Source organism: Falco rusticolus, chromosome Z (assembly GCF_015220075.1).
Source record: "Falco rusticolus isolate bFalRus1 chromosome Z, bFalRus1.pri, whole genome shotgun sequence".
Classification (NCBI taxonomy): domain Eukaryota; kingdom Metazoa; phylum Chordata; class Aves; order Falconiformes; family Falconidae; genus Falco; species Falco rusticolus.
In genome coordinates this window covers 71,699,301-71,714,709 of record NC_051210.1, presented here as the reverse complement: position 1 = coordinate 71,714,709, position 15,409 = coordinate 71,699,301, and the positions used below count along the sequence as shown (strand labels likewise).

Sequence of the window (15,409 nt, the reverse complement as noted above, 5' to 3'; positions counted from 1 at the left end):
CGCCGGTGGCCGTGGCGAGCGGCACGCTCCGGGGCGCGGCTGGCCCGTATGGCTACCGGGGCCCGGGGCTCACCCGGCCCGGCCGGCGGGGTGGGAGGCGGCAGCTGCCCCGCGGCGGGCGGGACCGGGCTCCGCAGCCGGAGGAGCCGCAGAGCGGCGGCGGTCATAGCAGCGCCGGTGCAGGGGAGGGGTCGCTCCTCCCAGCCTGCCCCCGTAATTGTACCCGTAACACAGCGAGGTTGGTTAGTTCCGCCCTAAGTCTACACCTACTAACTAGTTATTGGTTAGTTGCCGTCTCACCTCAGTTTAAAGGTACAGTTCATTTTAAATTCACTACCCATGCTCCCCGAGCGGGCATCCACCGTCTGGGGGGGGGATTTGAGTAGGAGGTCGCGATCTCCCACCACCACAGTTCCTTTATCCTAGTGCCCTTGAGTCTTACCTCTTCAGCAGTTGGTTTTTTTCTAGCGGTTACCAGTCCCTGTCGGAAGGCTCCTTATTTACATTCTCGCGGAGCTCATCTACATCGGTGCTAACCGTCCCTTGTGAAGCGCCGGGTGGCCCGAGCCCCGGGCCTTCTCCGGCAGCCCGCGAGGCTCCTGTCGCGGGCTGGTGTCTCTGTCACCTGTGCAGCTCCTGCCCGCAGCAGTTTTAGGGTTTTCACCGTATTTTCTCGCATCGTTTGCGCCCCGCAGCACTCAGGCGACTCTAGCACAAGGCGCTTGGTTATGTCGCATCGGGTGCCTGCGAGGCCGGCACGGCGGTAGGACGGGCACGGCACCCCCCGTGTGCCCCCCGCCGCCGCCAGCCCGCCGGGTGGTACCGGGTGGGCACCGGGTGGCACCGAGAGGCACCGGGCGGCGGCCCCGCCCCCTCCCGCGGCCTGCGCCCCGCCTCCCGCCCCGCCTCCCGCCCGCGCAGCGCTGCCGGCGGGGGGCGGGGGCAGCCCGAGGCCGAGGGTGCCGCGTGTGGCGAAGCGCCGGCCGGCGGCGCGGTACGGCGCGGCGCGGTACGGTACGGCACGGCCCGGCCCGCCGCCATGAAGTGCCACTACGAGGTGCTGGGCGTGAAGCGCGACGCGGCCGAGGAGGAGCTGAAGCGGGCGTACCGCCGGCAGGCGCTGCGCTGGCACCCAGGTATGGCCGCGCCGCCCGCCCTCCGCGGGCCCGGCAGCAGGCCTGAGCGGGGGGTTCGGCCCGCCTCGGCCTCGCTTGGCCCCGCCGGCCGCCGCCTACGCGGAGAGAAGCCCCGTGTGCTCGCAGGCGGCTGCGCTGGGCGCTGCGGCGGTGGCGGGCCGCGCCGGGTCTGTGGCGGCGGCCGGCGGGGAGCGGGGCCGGGCCGGGCCGCTCGGTGCTCGGCGGCAGCGCTTCCGGCTCGGCGTGCCCTCCGCGGTGGCCGGAGGGGCCGTGGCGGGCGCCGCCGTCGTGCCCTGAACCGTTCGCAGGTTTTCTGAAACTGTCTTGCAGATAAAAACCTAGAGAACGCGGAGGAAGCAGCGGAGCAGTTCAAGTTAATCCAGGCAGCGTACGACGTTCTCAGTGACCCCCAGGAAAGGGCCTGGTGAGTCGTGCGTGTCGGGTGGCGGCCGGGGAGAGACTTCTGTAGTGCTGGCTCAGCCAGGACTTTGAATTTGCTTCTCACTGGGCCTTGCTGCAGGTCAGCACGGGCCTCGGTGGCAGGAGCAGCCGCTTTGGTTCTGGTTTTGAAGGGACCTCGGTGGCAGCAGCGGCCAGTTTGGTTCTGGTTTTGAAGGCGCTGAGCACCATGCGCAGCGCAGCCACGGGGAGGCCCAGCCGCACCCGCACCTTCCTCGCAGTGCTTTGGCAGGTGGTTGGGCTGGGCGCTGAGGAACACTCTGGAGACAGGCCAGGTTGGCCTCTGTTCCTTCCTCCCAGAGCAGGTGGCAGCTTGCATGTTAGCGTAGGCATTCCCCTGGTCACAGTCCTCTCTGCCTTGAGGGGGAAGAGCCAGCACCACGCCAGGGTGCCTGTAGATGTTTAGTATGCTACTGACTGCTGCAGACTGTAAGCCTTAATGACGTACATGGTGTCGTGTTTCTGTAATAGGCCTCATTTGAAACAGCACACACGTCTCTCAAAGAGATTGCTACTTTAAGTGTTCTGTGTCGCTTGTTTTTCAAACGGGCCGGAGCGTCTACCAGATTATGCAGCCAGAGCCACCTGTACTGAGTGTGCCTTCCTTGAAAGGGAAGTACTGGTTTTCAGTTTTTAAATGCTAACGTATGACGTGGGGTTTTTTGTGTGTGTTTTTAAAGCACGTGATGGTATAAATAATGTCCTACCCATTTCTGAAAGCTTATTGATGCATATTACTCAAATGTGTTTGCTAGCCGCCCATTAAGAAATTGCTGCTATAGATACTGCAGTTAGAGTAAGACTAAGTAAACTGAAGGTCAAGAGAGAGTATTTACTGAGCCTGTCTTTTTTTTTCTCTCTGAAGACTTTGATATGAGTTGCAAATTCCAGACACTGGGCTAAGCTATGCATCGAGGTGATACATGTGCTGTATTAGCTCACCAGCAATGGGAAATGTTCTGTGGCTGTACAGCCTTGATACTGTGAATTTTTTGATAGGTATGATAATCACAGGGAGATTCTGCTGAAAGGAGGACTTGATGGAGACTATCAAGATGATAGTTTAGATCTGCTGCGCTACTTCACTGTTAGCTGTTACTCTGGATATGGAGATGATGAAAAGGTAATGAATTAGTTCATCTTTAATGAACAAGTTTAAATTTCATGAGAAGTGTTGGCATTTGCTTCATGTTGGAAAGCTATGTGTGGAATTGTTTAGCACAGGTAGTAACAATGCTTACGCAAATCTTTCTAGGACAAAACTTATGCTGTATGCTTAGGGAAGATCTAATTCCTGCTTATTGTCCAACAGTTACTTAGTCATAACTTCCAACTATACCATACAACTGCGGAGTGTGTGTATGTTATTTATTGAAGTTATATAGTGAAGCATTCCAATGTTTTGCAAGACCATCTGTTTATTCAGAAATACCTTTTAGCAAGCTAGGATGCTTCAAACTGGGGTGGGCGTGGCATGGGAAAAGCAATATAGCAACAGTCCTCAGCAAAAGTGTGCTCCTATAATTGAATTCCTTCTTGGATTTTAAGATACTCACCGTAACTTAAAAAGGTCCAGGTGATTAGAAAAACCTCTGCCAGAGAAAATTCCTATCTGTCTTCATGTTACTATACTAGGAATGAGTTAGAAATATCTTAATCTAAAAAGATAGGGTATTTAATATTGAATTTTATATTGGAACTTCTTCAGAACTCAATCCCTGTGTAACCAGAAACTTACCAACATCTCCAGCATGCTGAAACTTTTTTTGTGTGTGTAAAGATTTGAATACAGGTGCTTGATATCTGAGAGGGACAGAGACTACACGGAGGAGATGGAAATAAAAAGAATGTGAGAGATTAAGAACTTTGTTAAATAGAAGGGACTTGCTATCTATGGCAAGTGCTTACAAGGCCTTTGCCCTGATTTTTGAGCCACTGTTCCAGAGTTGCGATGTTTATCTAACACTACTGTAGCTAAGCATTTGTACATCTATGATTGAGCTGTGCAAAATGAGTTGAAACTTTTTTTTTTAATATCAGGGATTCTTTACAGTCTATCGACAAGTTTTTGAAAAGATTGCAAAAGAAGAGCTGCAATATACAACCCAAGAAGATACTGAAGAATTCCCTATGTTTGGATATTCGCAAAGTGACTATGATACGGTAAGAGCAAGAATAAATCTGAACTGAAAGTAATACGGTTAAGTCATTACTTGTCACACACTGAAATCGAAGGAAAGGTTCCTGCTTGCTCTGAGGTGAATCCAAACTATGTAGCTGCTGTCTTTTCTACTGCTTACTACTGCTAGACCATCCATTACTATAAAGGAAGTGCCTGTGTTCTGATTCATAATAATTTAGGTGATTTAAAATTGGTATTTCCTGTTGGACTATATTTTTAGCCAAGCTTTTAGGGTAGGTTGTCAGACAAACACTTAACAGGGCTAACCGTTAATTATGCCAATGGAACTTAAGTGCAGCACAAGGCCTGTAAACAAAAGACAGATTTGCTTTGCGTCCTGGTGAGAATGATTTACTGGTGTTTTAATGCACCTTACATTACAAAAAGGATATTGAGGTAATTTTTTTTTTTAAATACCATGTACTGTCTTGTTTCCTTTAGCAAAACTGCATAGCACTGCATAACACAGCCTTTAGAAAACTGGAGATGTGTCGCGACGGAGGGAAGACACAGTCACTCAATATGAGTGATCAGCAGACTTTGTTTATTGTCCCTTACATCACCTTTTATGCCTTGTTATAATTAGCTCATACATATTACAAAGTTAAGCTCATTATTGGTTAGTTGCCTAAATACCAAGCCCGCCCCTAGTTTCTCTTCTGTAGTTATTCTTTCCCACCTGCAACATTCTTTTCCCACCGAAATCTTCCTGTTATTGTCTAACAAGAACAGCCAAGGACAGTGTATTTGCTTTACTTCAGATAGCTGAGAGCGATGTGCATTTTGTCCAGCCAGCTGGACTGTCTATGAGACCTTTTTTCAGCTAGCCATTTATCCACAGATGGGTAATTGACCTGCAATGTGAACTTCCACTGTGATGCTCTTCACCTACGATTATTCTGTATAAGATTAATTTCCAGAATATTGCATGCTTTCCTTTGGGAAGCAAGAAGAGAAAATGTGTGTGGGGTGTTTGACTTTTGTTAGCTGGTTTGCCAACTATTTGTGTATTCTGCAGGCCTACAAAGTTTTTTGAAGTTAGCGGTATTCCTGTGTTGAAATTAAATAGTAAAGCATACCACTTACCCCAGTGAATAACTGCACATATCAAGAGTACTGAATGTTTTTTGTAGACGCTGCTTCTCCCTGTCACTTCTAGTAGAATTGTACTGTAGACTAACTATTATGAAGTTTAAATTGCATTCTGAAAAATTCTGCAAAAATTTAACTTCAATGGTACAAAACAACTCTGGAGTTTGAAACGAAGTTACAAATCAACTGAAAAGTGTCACAATGGGTGTTTGAATGTCAGGTAAATTACAGGATGGCTTAACATAATGGAAATCTTTCCCGGAAAGAATATTAGTGCCTCTGAAACTGCTAAAATCCCTCTTTATGGGTTACCTTGAAACATCATTTGGAAGCTGTTTTTATCTGAGGCCATGGGATAGATAACGATTATAGATGCAGATTTGTGCGTCAATAACTGCAAAAATGGCTGGAATTCTAGCACCAGCATGCTTTGACATCTGCCTTGTCACACTGTTTTGGAAGCAGCACTTTTTTGCTTAAGGGGATTCATAAAGATTTCATTTATGAATTCAGTTAAATGGGAATGTTGTCATCTCTGTTATATTCAATCACGAAGACATTACACTGTCAGAGATCCCAGCTTACATGCCTACTTCTGTACTTGGTGGGAGTACCGTGGGAAAAGAGTTTTAGAAGGGGGCTACAAAAACTCTGCAGAGGCTTCAAAATCTGTGATGCGAATGACCTCTGGTTCAGTCTACTGAGTTAATTCGCAAGAAGCCTGAGAGGCAGCTAGATCAGTGCCAGGCAGCCAAGGAGATATACTTAAGTCGTGACTCTGCAGGTCTTCATGGGAGAAAAGACTTGTAGGTCAATTAGATGCAGAACAAAAGCGATTGGCTCAAGATATACTAGTAGACAAAACACCACCTGGGAGTTTGGCAAGAGCTGCTGTACAGTCTTCCAGAGAATCAGAGATGCGCTTGTATTTCAGGTAGCTGCTGAGGAGGAGGAAAGTCTAGCTCATACAGCTGGTGAAGGGGAGAGTGATCCCTGTCATCATTGATGGCCAGCAATTGATCTGCACAGAATAACCCCTTCTGAAGCAGAAGTCTGACACAGGGAGTCTTAAGCTCGCTTAAGTTATTGATTAATATTCATATTGATTGGTTATTATAGAGCTGGAGTTTTGTGATAGCAGGGAAAAACCGTAGTGACTTAGCTGCCAAAGGCCACAGCCATGAACCTTTGCTTATAGATAGGCCATTAGAACTTAGCGTTGAGGTGTTGATAGTTGTAGTCCATTTGAATACTATGGCAGGAGGAGAAGAGGGGATACTAGAAAAGATTTTAACTGTTAGTTAAATACTTCTATGAGGTATAAAAAACAAACAGTAGCAGGTAGAAGTAAGTCTAAAAACGCAGCTTAATGTGGCAAGTAATGTAAGAAGGGAGTTTACATCTATCTTGCTTCCTGAATATACAAAATGCAGAAGGTTAATAATTACTTGAGAGGAGTAGAAAAACCAAAAAATAATTATTATGCCATTTTATATTAATACAGCATTTACTTATGCATAGTAAAAGGAAGAGACAATTGTGGATAACTGGCTAGCTGAAAGGGTCACATACATAGTCCAGCCGGCTGGACAAAAATGCACATCGCTCTCAGCTTATCTGAAGTAAAGCAAAATACACGTCCTTGGCTGTTCTTGTTAGACAATAACAGGAAATTTCGGTGGGAAAAGAATGTTGCAGGTGGGAACAGATAACTACAGAAGAAAACTAGGGGCGGGCTTGGTATTTAGGCAACTAACCAATAATGAGCTTAACTTTTGTAATATGTATGAGCTAATTATAACAAGGCATAAAAGGTGACTGTAAGGGACAATAACAAATCTGCTGATCACTCATATTGAGTGACTGTGTCTTCCCTCCGTCGCGACAGAGAATAAGGAAGATCATTAGTGTTTCTGTTACATTCAGAGCTAGAGGGCATCATTTTAACCTTCAGTGCTAAGTTGCTAACAGAACAGCAGTTAAGTGCATCTTGTCACATTATTAATTATGCAATTCATGGTTCCTTGCTATTGTATGTGCCAACAATTTACATGGGTTAATAAAGAAATATTAAACAAATTAATGAAATAAAAGTCCATCAAGGGCTATTAATTTCTGTTTCGCTCAGACGGAGAGATATACAGAGACAAAATAGCATTATGTGCATGTATTTATTTTATTGCTCTTATTGTGCTGGTCTTTGGCTGCTGTTGGAAACGAATGGCTGACCTTTGGTGTAATTTAGTATGGTGGTTCTTGGGCAATATGTGCATATGCCTGCTTGCAGACAGTAGTGTATCTGATTCAGTTTGACAGGAAAGTACAGCACGGCTAAGTAACCAAGCACTAGAGTCAGCACGATTCAATCCTATGAGGAGATACTTTGTAGAAGTTGCAGTTTGGAATAGTTTAGACAAGGCTGTTGATTTGGCATGGTTTGAAATTTTAAGAATGATATTAGAGGTTTCTCTAAACCTTCATGTGGTTTACTTACACTCTGAGGGAAAACTGTGGCCTGTATAGAGGACACAACTCCTACAAAAGTCCTGAATTTACTTGGTATGGTTTTTGTCCCTGCTCCTAACTTGTTCAATTTTTTTCTTTTTTCTCAACAGGTAGTCCACCCTTTCTATGCATATTGGCAGAGTTTCTGTACTCAGAAAAACTTTGCCTGGAAAGAAGAATATGACACACGACAAGCCTCAAACCGCTGGGAGAAACGAGCTATGGAAAAAGAGAACAAGAAAACAAGAGTAAAGCCAGAAAAGAGAAAGAACTGGTCCGTCAGCTAGTAGCCTTTATTCGTAAAAGGGATAAAAGAGTACAGGCTCACAGAAAACTTGTAGAACAACAAAATGCAGAAAAAACTAGGAAGCAGAGGAATTTCGGAGGCAGCAGAAATCAAACAAGCCAAGTATGTAAATATGGAACAGATCTTTTCTTTTAACTTGGAGAAACTATCCATGTGGATCTGTGTAGACTTAGATTCTAACAGTAGCTCCATTTGGTCTTTTACGTCCTTGAAAATATTGTATTGTTTTGTTATATATTAGTCTCAGGTCTCAGCTTTTTAAAACTTGAGTGTCCTCTGCATTTTATTGACATGTAGAGATATGAGATAACCAGGGAGTAGTTATCTGTGTGCTGCAGGTAACTGGCTGCAATAGCACAGAATCCAGCATGATCTGACTTCCCCACTTAAGTAAAAGTTAATTGTTATCATTGTTACTTCAAAGAAAAAAGAATGTATGCTTGAAATGAGGAGAACAGGACTGTGACAGCCTGGACTTAGATCAGCTTCATCTGCCTTGGAACTGCACCTGCTAAAAGAAAGTGAAAAAATGAATTTAGTTTTGCCTTTCTTTTATAGCTCTCAGAATGACCCTTTCATTGGACTAATGCATCATTTTTTTCAATGCTTTTATTTTTCCCAAAAGAGGAAGAGACAATCTCCAAGTGTAAGCACAATTTATTCTTCCAACTAGAAGAGCTTTTTTCCTGCAAATGGGAGGAAGTAGCTTAAATTTTTAATAAGATGCACTTGCAAAATAATTGCATATTGAAGAAAATTATGTAATATAATGTATATGTGATAAGTTACCTGTATTTTTTTTACTGAAGGGGAGAATGAAGCAGAGCTATGCCTTTACTGACAAATGGCTTGATAATTCTGAGTCCAGGAGCCGCTGAAGCAAATTCAGCTGTGCTGTGGGCACTGATTGATACGCGGGGCCACACTTAGATTTGGAAAACTGAGCTGGTACATTTCCTAGCACAGAGTCAAGGAGTAATGTGCTGGTGGCTTTTGTGGGTCTCTATACTGTTTGTGGATTTGAATCTGCCAGCAGGTAAAACAAGCTATATCTTGCTTGAGAATTGAGCTTACCTTCCTGCTGGCAGCTTCATATTGACCATGGTGCATAAGCACTTCCTGCCTGAAATTCAAGCAGGACCCACCTGTGCTAATACCTCTTTATTTGCACTGTAGATGTGCCCATTGACATCACAAATTAACTGCCTAAATTTCCAGGCCCTACAGACAATTTTTTGCTCCATCATATGTTCAGAACTTTCCTCCTGAAATGCCAAAGAACAAGTTTTCTTCTAAGTAATACTGTTTCTGTAATTCCCATCTCATGGACACAACATAGAAGTTACTGTATTATTCTACTTGAAGGCTTGCTGAGCACTATGAAGAGCAGAGCTGGATAACGATGTCAGATCTGGAGAGAGGGTTGCAAGAGATGGAGGCACAATATGAAAAGGAATTTGGAGATGGATTAGATGATGAAGATGAATTAGAAGAACAGGAGACAAAAGGCATTGGAGGTATGGGGTGTAGGGGGATGATCTGTATTGAGTTGTTGCAGCCAGAGTATTGGCTCACTGTACTTAGAGCCCCTGATTCACAATTCTGACCGTAGTGCCACTCCCTGCCTCCAGCTGAGGGGTGCCAGGCTAGAGTCTGACCCTCTCTGGTGCTTTCCATTGAATATGAGAAGACATCAAACTACAATGGTTAATTTATGCTGATGTATGATTTGGTGAGATGGTCTTCTGCATGTCAGTAATATAAAGAAGCTGAATGTCAGTGTTATGACTATTTGCTAGACTTTTAAGGGCAGCTTACTCAAAAATCACTCGTCTGACTTTGTCTTTCTGATCCCCACTGATCTCTTTAGACAAAGTGAATGATGAAACTGGAGAAGCTGAATTTGTTGATGGTCTGTACTGCCCTGCTTGTGACAAACGGTTAAAAACTGAGAAAGCGTAAGTGCTTGTGGTTGGGGATTTGGGGGTGAGGCTGTTGGGTTTTTTAACATTTTAAAAAATGTTTTGTAAAGACTTTTTAACTTCATAACAGTCAGTATTGTCTTTCTAGTAGAGACATTGTCAGAGCAGAATTTTCCATACTTGGTAGTGCTGGATAATGGGCCTGTTGTTAATTTATATGTAAGTAGAACAGTGTTTGCTCAGAGCTACCTGCAGTAACAATCTGCTGGTCTTCACAGCATGAAGAATCATGAAAAATCAAAGAAGCATCGAGAGATGGTAGCACTGTTACGACAGCAACTGGAAGAAGAAGAGAGGTTTCCTGTGTCTTTGGATGATGCAGATGAAATACATACCAAAGAGGAGGAAGAAACAGAAGATGTGTCTAAGCAGAAGTACTTTAAATTGGTTTTAATTTTACTGTGACTGATGATTTAACAAGTCTGGAAGGGCCTCAGAGGGAGTTTCTGATATTTTATAGTTGTGTGGGAACTCACAGTATTGTGTGATTTAAAATATTTCCTAGCATCAGAGTTCCAGTAAAATGCATGCATTAGTATGACTGGATTCGAATGTTGTAGGATAAGTATCATATTTTCTCTGCTTCTTAAAGTTAGAAAATGAAGGTAAGGAAAAGCAGCAATTATTATTTTTCAAACAGGAACTTGCACAGGGCCAGTGTTTATTGATTAGGTATTTTTTGTCAGTTGGATGCTGGCATACATAGAAAATTAATGTGATTGAAAAAGAGATGATTTTAAATTCTTATCTTTGTAGATTGTCAAAGAAGCAGAGGAAGAAACAGAAAACAGTGATGGTATGTAGTCATAATAATATTCAGGGAACTTTACAACCCAGTTCTGTTATCTCCTAACTAGTTTTTTTTTGTCCTGAAAAATAAGAACTTGATATTCTACAGAACTTGAAGAGTTTTTAAATTTGTAATTCTTTGACTGCAAAATAATTTTTTTACACTTACAATCGTATTTTATGATAATCATCTCATAGACTTCACTTTGTTCTGTTTGTGCAGATCCTAATAAATGTGGTGCTGGATCTAAAAAGGCTACACTCTGAAGTGTAAGGAAAATGGATGGAAATGGGCAGATAGGGAGAATGCAAGGAATTGATCAGAAAGACCAGCAATGGCCTTAGTGTGTTAGCAGCTCCATTTTGTGTTGGTGGTTTTCTGCTTCGGTTGCTAGAGTTCGTATAATGTATTATTTGCTAATCTCTAACGTGGGGTGGGCGAAGTAACACAGTATTGGCATCCTGCCGACACTGTAGTTGTTGGAACAAACACATCCATTCCACCTTTCACTTGAATTGTAAACACAAGTAGCACCCATCTGTTGTACTCTAGGTTTTGAGTCTATGCAGGATTTGACAGATCTGTGCTGACGGCAACAGGGTGAAATTCAAGAACTGCAAGCTGTTTCAGGCTTGAGTGGCAGGAGTGCCATAGTGAGCAAAGTTTTCTGTCAGCCTTCCTCAAGTTTGATCCTTTTCAGCTCTTACCTGCCTGCTTACTAGCTTAATCCTAGCCTTGTCCCAGTGAGATTGTCTCCCACGTTTGATCACAAGCTCTTCTGCGGCCCGGACAGTAGGTGCCACTCTTGCCTAGCATGAGCTAGAATCTTGTGCAGCAATATTCTTCTGGAAACATAATCTCTGTCCTCTACCAAGCTTTATGGGGTGCAGGGAATCGCTGTGGTTTTCGTTTTCTTTTCCTGAAGGTAATTAGCCAAGTTTTTTTCAGGTAGCTGAGACTTACAGGTGATAGTGTTGCGTTAATGTAGTGTTAGGCCAAATGTGTTATCCTGCTTTTGAGAGCTGTGTTTTGCTTCAGACAGGCTCAAGCGTTGACCTTTTGCCAAGTCTACCTCTGTCTTCTGGTACATGGAAAAGACTGCCAGTGTTTCTAATGTTAGGGAGGGAAAGTACAGTGTGTCTAGCTTCAGTCAGCTCAGTTATTTTGGCTTAAGTGTCCTAAAGCAGGTATTTAGTCTAAATAATTAACATTTTGTAGAACTGTTGTCTCACAAATGGAGTTCGTTACTCAGTGTACAAAGAGCCAATCTCATATGCAGAGCCGAGATCCCATTTATCGCATGTCTGTGCAGAGGTGGGTGCTGGGTTGTAAATCCACAAAGCTGCACCTCTTAACACTTGCTAAAACATTTTATATACTTTGAACGATTGTTAATAATGACATTTCGTGACATTTAAGTTTCACTGGTTCTTACCAGTCTTGTCTCCCATTAAAAGGTACAGTATTACTTTTTTCACCTGGCATGTTCTGTGGGGAGGGGGCTTTGTTAGCTGGGGGCTTTCTTTGCTCCAGGGTGGATCTTTTAGTATGTTAATTAGGCTGGTTCACACACGGTTCAAGTAATTTTCTGTCTGCTTTCATTAACCATTTGGTTCTCCTTGAGCTTATCTTGTTAGGCCTTAGATTGATGTATTTATGGTGCCTGTTCCTTCTCCCAAGGCCTGTCTTACTATTTTCAAGTTAAAAAACAGACCGATCTGTTAACCATTTACATGCGTATGTTTGATCTAATATTGAGCTGATTGACTACGAAGTTAGAAGAAAAGCCACTATCTTGTCATGTGAAATTGCAGCCAGAACAGAATGAGCCCTGTGTGTAATTTAAAGCTACCTTCATTCTCCTCTTGTGTGGTTTTAGAGGCTGTTTATTGGTGTTTCTTATTGTTGTCTCTAAAGCAGAAGTCTGTTCCTGGTGTGCAACAAGCCAATCTTACACACGGAGACGGGATAACTGTTTTATTCCAGAGTTGCACAGGTCAGGATGCTGGCGAACACAGCCAGCACACCGCAGTACAAAGTTACAAACACGGTATGCAGAATCTTACTGCACTTTCCCTGCCCAGAGGGATTTGCTACACATCTGCATATCCATCACCCAACTTATTTTACGACTACACTTGCTCTCTGAGGAAGGGTCTTTTAGTGGGCCTGGGACTCTCCCTTAAGGGGTGTGATGTTTAGTATTGCTAGTGAGGATAGTTCACTTCTAGGGTGAGGCTAAAGACCTTGAGAGCCAACTAACTGGAGTTTCACACGAACGAGGTAATCTAAGTGCGTACGGCTTGCCCGGCAAGGAGAGGATGCTCTTTGTCTTTCCTTAGGCTGACCCCCTTCATTAGAAGTTCTTTCATTCATCGTTCTTGACAACTCTAGAGGGTCGGCCTGACCTAAACTCAGTGCACATATAGTAAAACACTCAAGAGTTCAAGGATTCAGGAGTTTAGACAACATCAACAACAGATGGCTGCATCTTTCACATCTGAACTAAGGTTTTAATTGTTACAATCTCACTGAAAACACAGTAAATTTAAGAGGATCCATGGCTTTATTCTCCCCACCCACCCATTTCAGGTGAACGAGTGTAATACTACAAACATATCACTAATGAACTTGAAGTAGTTAACTTGCGTTTCTTCTGTTTGGACAGACTTATGAGGACTCTTTTGATAGAAGTACTGATGAAGAAACAGCTGAACAAAAGGAGGTGCCCAGCATGGACAAGGACAGTGGCTCAGCAGAGGAGCTGGTAAATGATGGCCAAAGATGTGCCATGTCAGAGGATGCAAGTGCTACAGAAGATGTTGGCCAAGTGAATGAAGCAACAGCTGAAGTAAAAAGGTGCGCTCACTCTCAATACTGCAGTCACTGTTGTGTTCTGTGTTGTTTGATTCTGTCAAGTCTAGATTTACTCACCAACGTGAATGGGGGGCTATGCAGTTGAATAAATGATATGAAACATGGGGTGTTAGGACCTACTCCGGAAATGGTGTTTGACTGCAGTTCCCTGCCACATCACCTACCAGTACCTGGTTGATCATCTAGCTGCATCTTGAGATCAAGAATTGATCATATAAATTAAGTTGCTTTATTTTTTTGCTGGAAGCACTTGTATTGTGTTGTGTGAAGGAAGAACAAGGGAAAGCAGTGGAGACAATATTCAAAAACCATTGGAAGCTCTTAAATGTTGAACGTTCTTGTGCACTGATCTTGGTTTCTGTTTGTCTGTCAGCAGTGCTAAGCTTAAAGGAAAAAAAGCCAAGGATGCAAAAAAGTCTGCTAAGGCATCTTCAGAGCACCCAACAACGGTATGTCAAGTCACATTATTTAAAAGCTGGTGGTCATATTACTACAAACAAGGTTAGCTGGCTGATCACCTCCAGTCCACAAATTCTGTTTCAGTTTTCTGCTTACTTTTTAACTATACAGGTATTTCTAACCATGTAATTTTAATAGAAGCTAGGAGACTGGAACATCAGCTCTTGTTCTCTCAGACGAGCAGGACTACATTTCAGTTCTAGGGGTTGCTAAAGCTCCATATCCAAGGCAGTTCAAAGCAAACAAATTAAACAACTGCAGACAGAGCTGTTCTCATCAGGCAGGTGACAGGCAGTACTGTTTTGCATCTTTCCCGATATTGATGCTTCCCAGAAAGAGCAAAATCTTGCAGTAATTACAACCAAGACATATTAAATTCGCTAGATCCGAGAGCCTGAAGTGTTATGTATATAATCAGGTGAGACCAAAAGTATTATCTTGAATTAGATTTGCAATGCTTCTATTTTTCTTCTGGGTTCTACTTAGTACTCTCCCAAATTTCAAGAAGTTATACTTGTGATTTTTTAAAGCCACATATTTAGTTGTTAATCACTAATGGAGTGTCTGTAATAGAAACAAACAGCTTATTCACATTTTGTTGTCTTAAGAGGAACTGTATGCAACAAATTGTTGTATTTATTACGTGTTCCATACAAATATGAAGCATTGGGGTTTTTTTTTCCTCATTGCAGAACGAAGTTCCCATCTACTGTGTAACCTGCAACTGTGCATTTCCATCCCGAAATAAACTGTTTGAACACCTAAAAGCCACAAAACATGCAAAAGCCACACAAGCACCGGCTGTAAATGGAGCTGTAAACACCAGAAACAAAAAAGAGAAACGTAAGAACAGATAGAACTTTGTTACAGTGACAGTCTTCAGAACTGTACATGAAAACTCTCCCAAAACTGAAGGGTGCACACTGCCTGTGTCCAGAGTTAAACAAGCAAGACTACTTATGGGAAAAAAAGGAAGATGCAACAAAAAGAGTATTTTCTTGTGAAGGAACCTGTGCTTTCTTCTGGTTTTATCTGCCTTTCTTTAATTACTAGATTTGACCTGTCATCTCAGCCGCTTTCACATTGGGGGTGGAGAAACAGTAAGTCACAGCTACTCACCTTGTATTCCTGTAGAAACTTTCCACACACAGAAAATAATTTCTTCTTTTAACACTTGCTGCCTTTCTTTGGAGATGGCTGAGCTCAGCCAACAGAAGGGCCTGTGTTTCTTTGATCATTTATTAAAGACGAAACATCACCAAGACATGGAAAACCACAGGCTTTTCTTCTGCCATCCCCAAGGGCCCTTTCAAATTACTTAATTACATTATAAACAGCAGACAGAAGGGCAAAAGAGTAAAATGACAATGCTGGTTAATCAGTTTTGACAATTCCTGTTGGTTTTGTACATCTACCTGCATGATGTGTTGCGAAAAAACAAGTCTAGTGGAAGAGCCTTGCTGGAATAAATGAAGGTAGAAATAATAAATAAATATGAGTGAATAAATTAAATTTGTTCTGATTTCTAGTGAAAAACACAGGAATTGGTATTGCACTCTGTTCAAGTGCATGATCTACCTGATCTTGAGTAGCACAAAAAAAAAAAAAAAAACAAACATG

At 43.1% G+C, this 15,409-nt stretch overlaps 1 protein-coding gene across 1 annotated transcript; it reads left to right on the top strand.

Annotated features, from left to right (window-relative positions):
* The first annotated feature begins 952 nt into the window (after positions 1-952).
* DNAJC21 (DnaJ heat shock protein family (Hsp40) member C21) lies at positions 953-15,384 on the top strand. The gene is given in 14 exon segments (XM_037372889.1): positions 953-1,136; positions 1,467-1,560; positions 2,595-2,718; positions 3,636-3,758; positions 7,485-7,620; positions 7,623-7,742; positions 7,745-7,787; positions 9,047-9,198; positions 9,552-9,639; positions 9,882-10,037; positions 10,420-10,459; positions 13,122-13,312; positions 13,704-13,779; positions 14,482-15,384. Coding segments are annotated over 14 exon segments (1,605 nt in total). The 5' UTR covers positions 953-1,039; the 3' UTR covers positions 14,647-15,384.
* Positions 15,385-15,409: the final 25 nt, after the last annotated feature.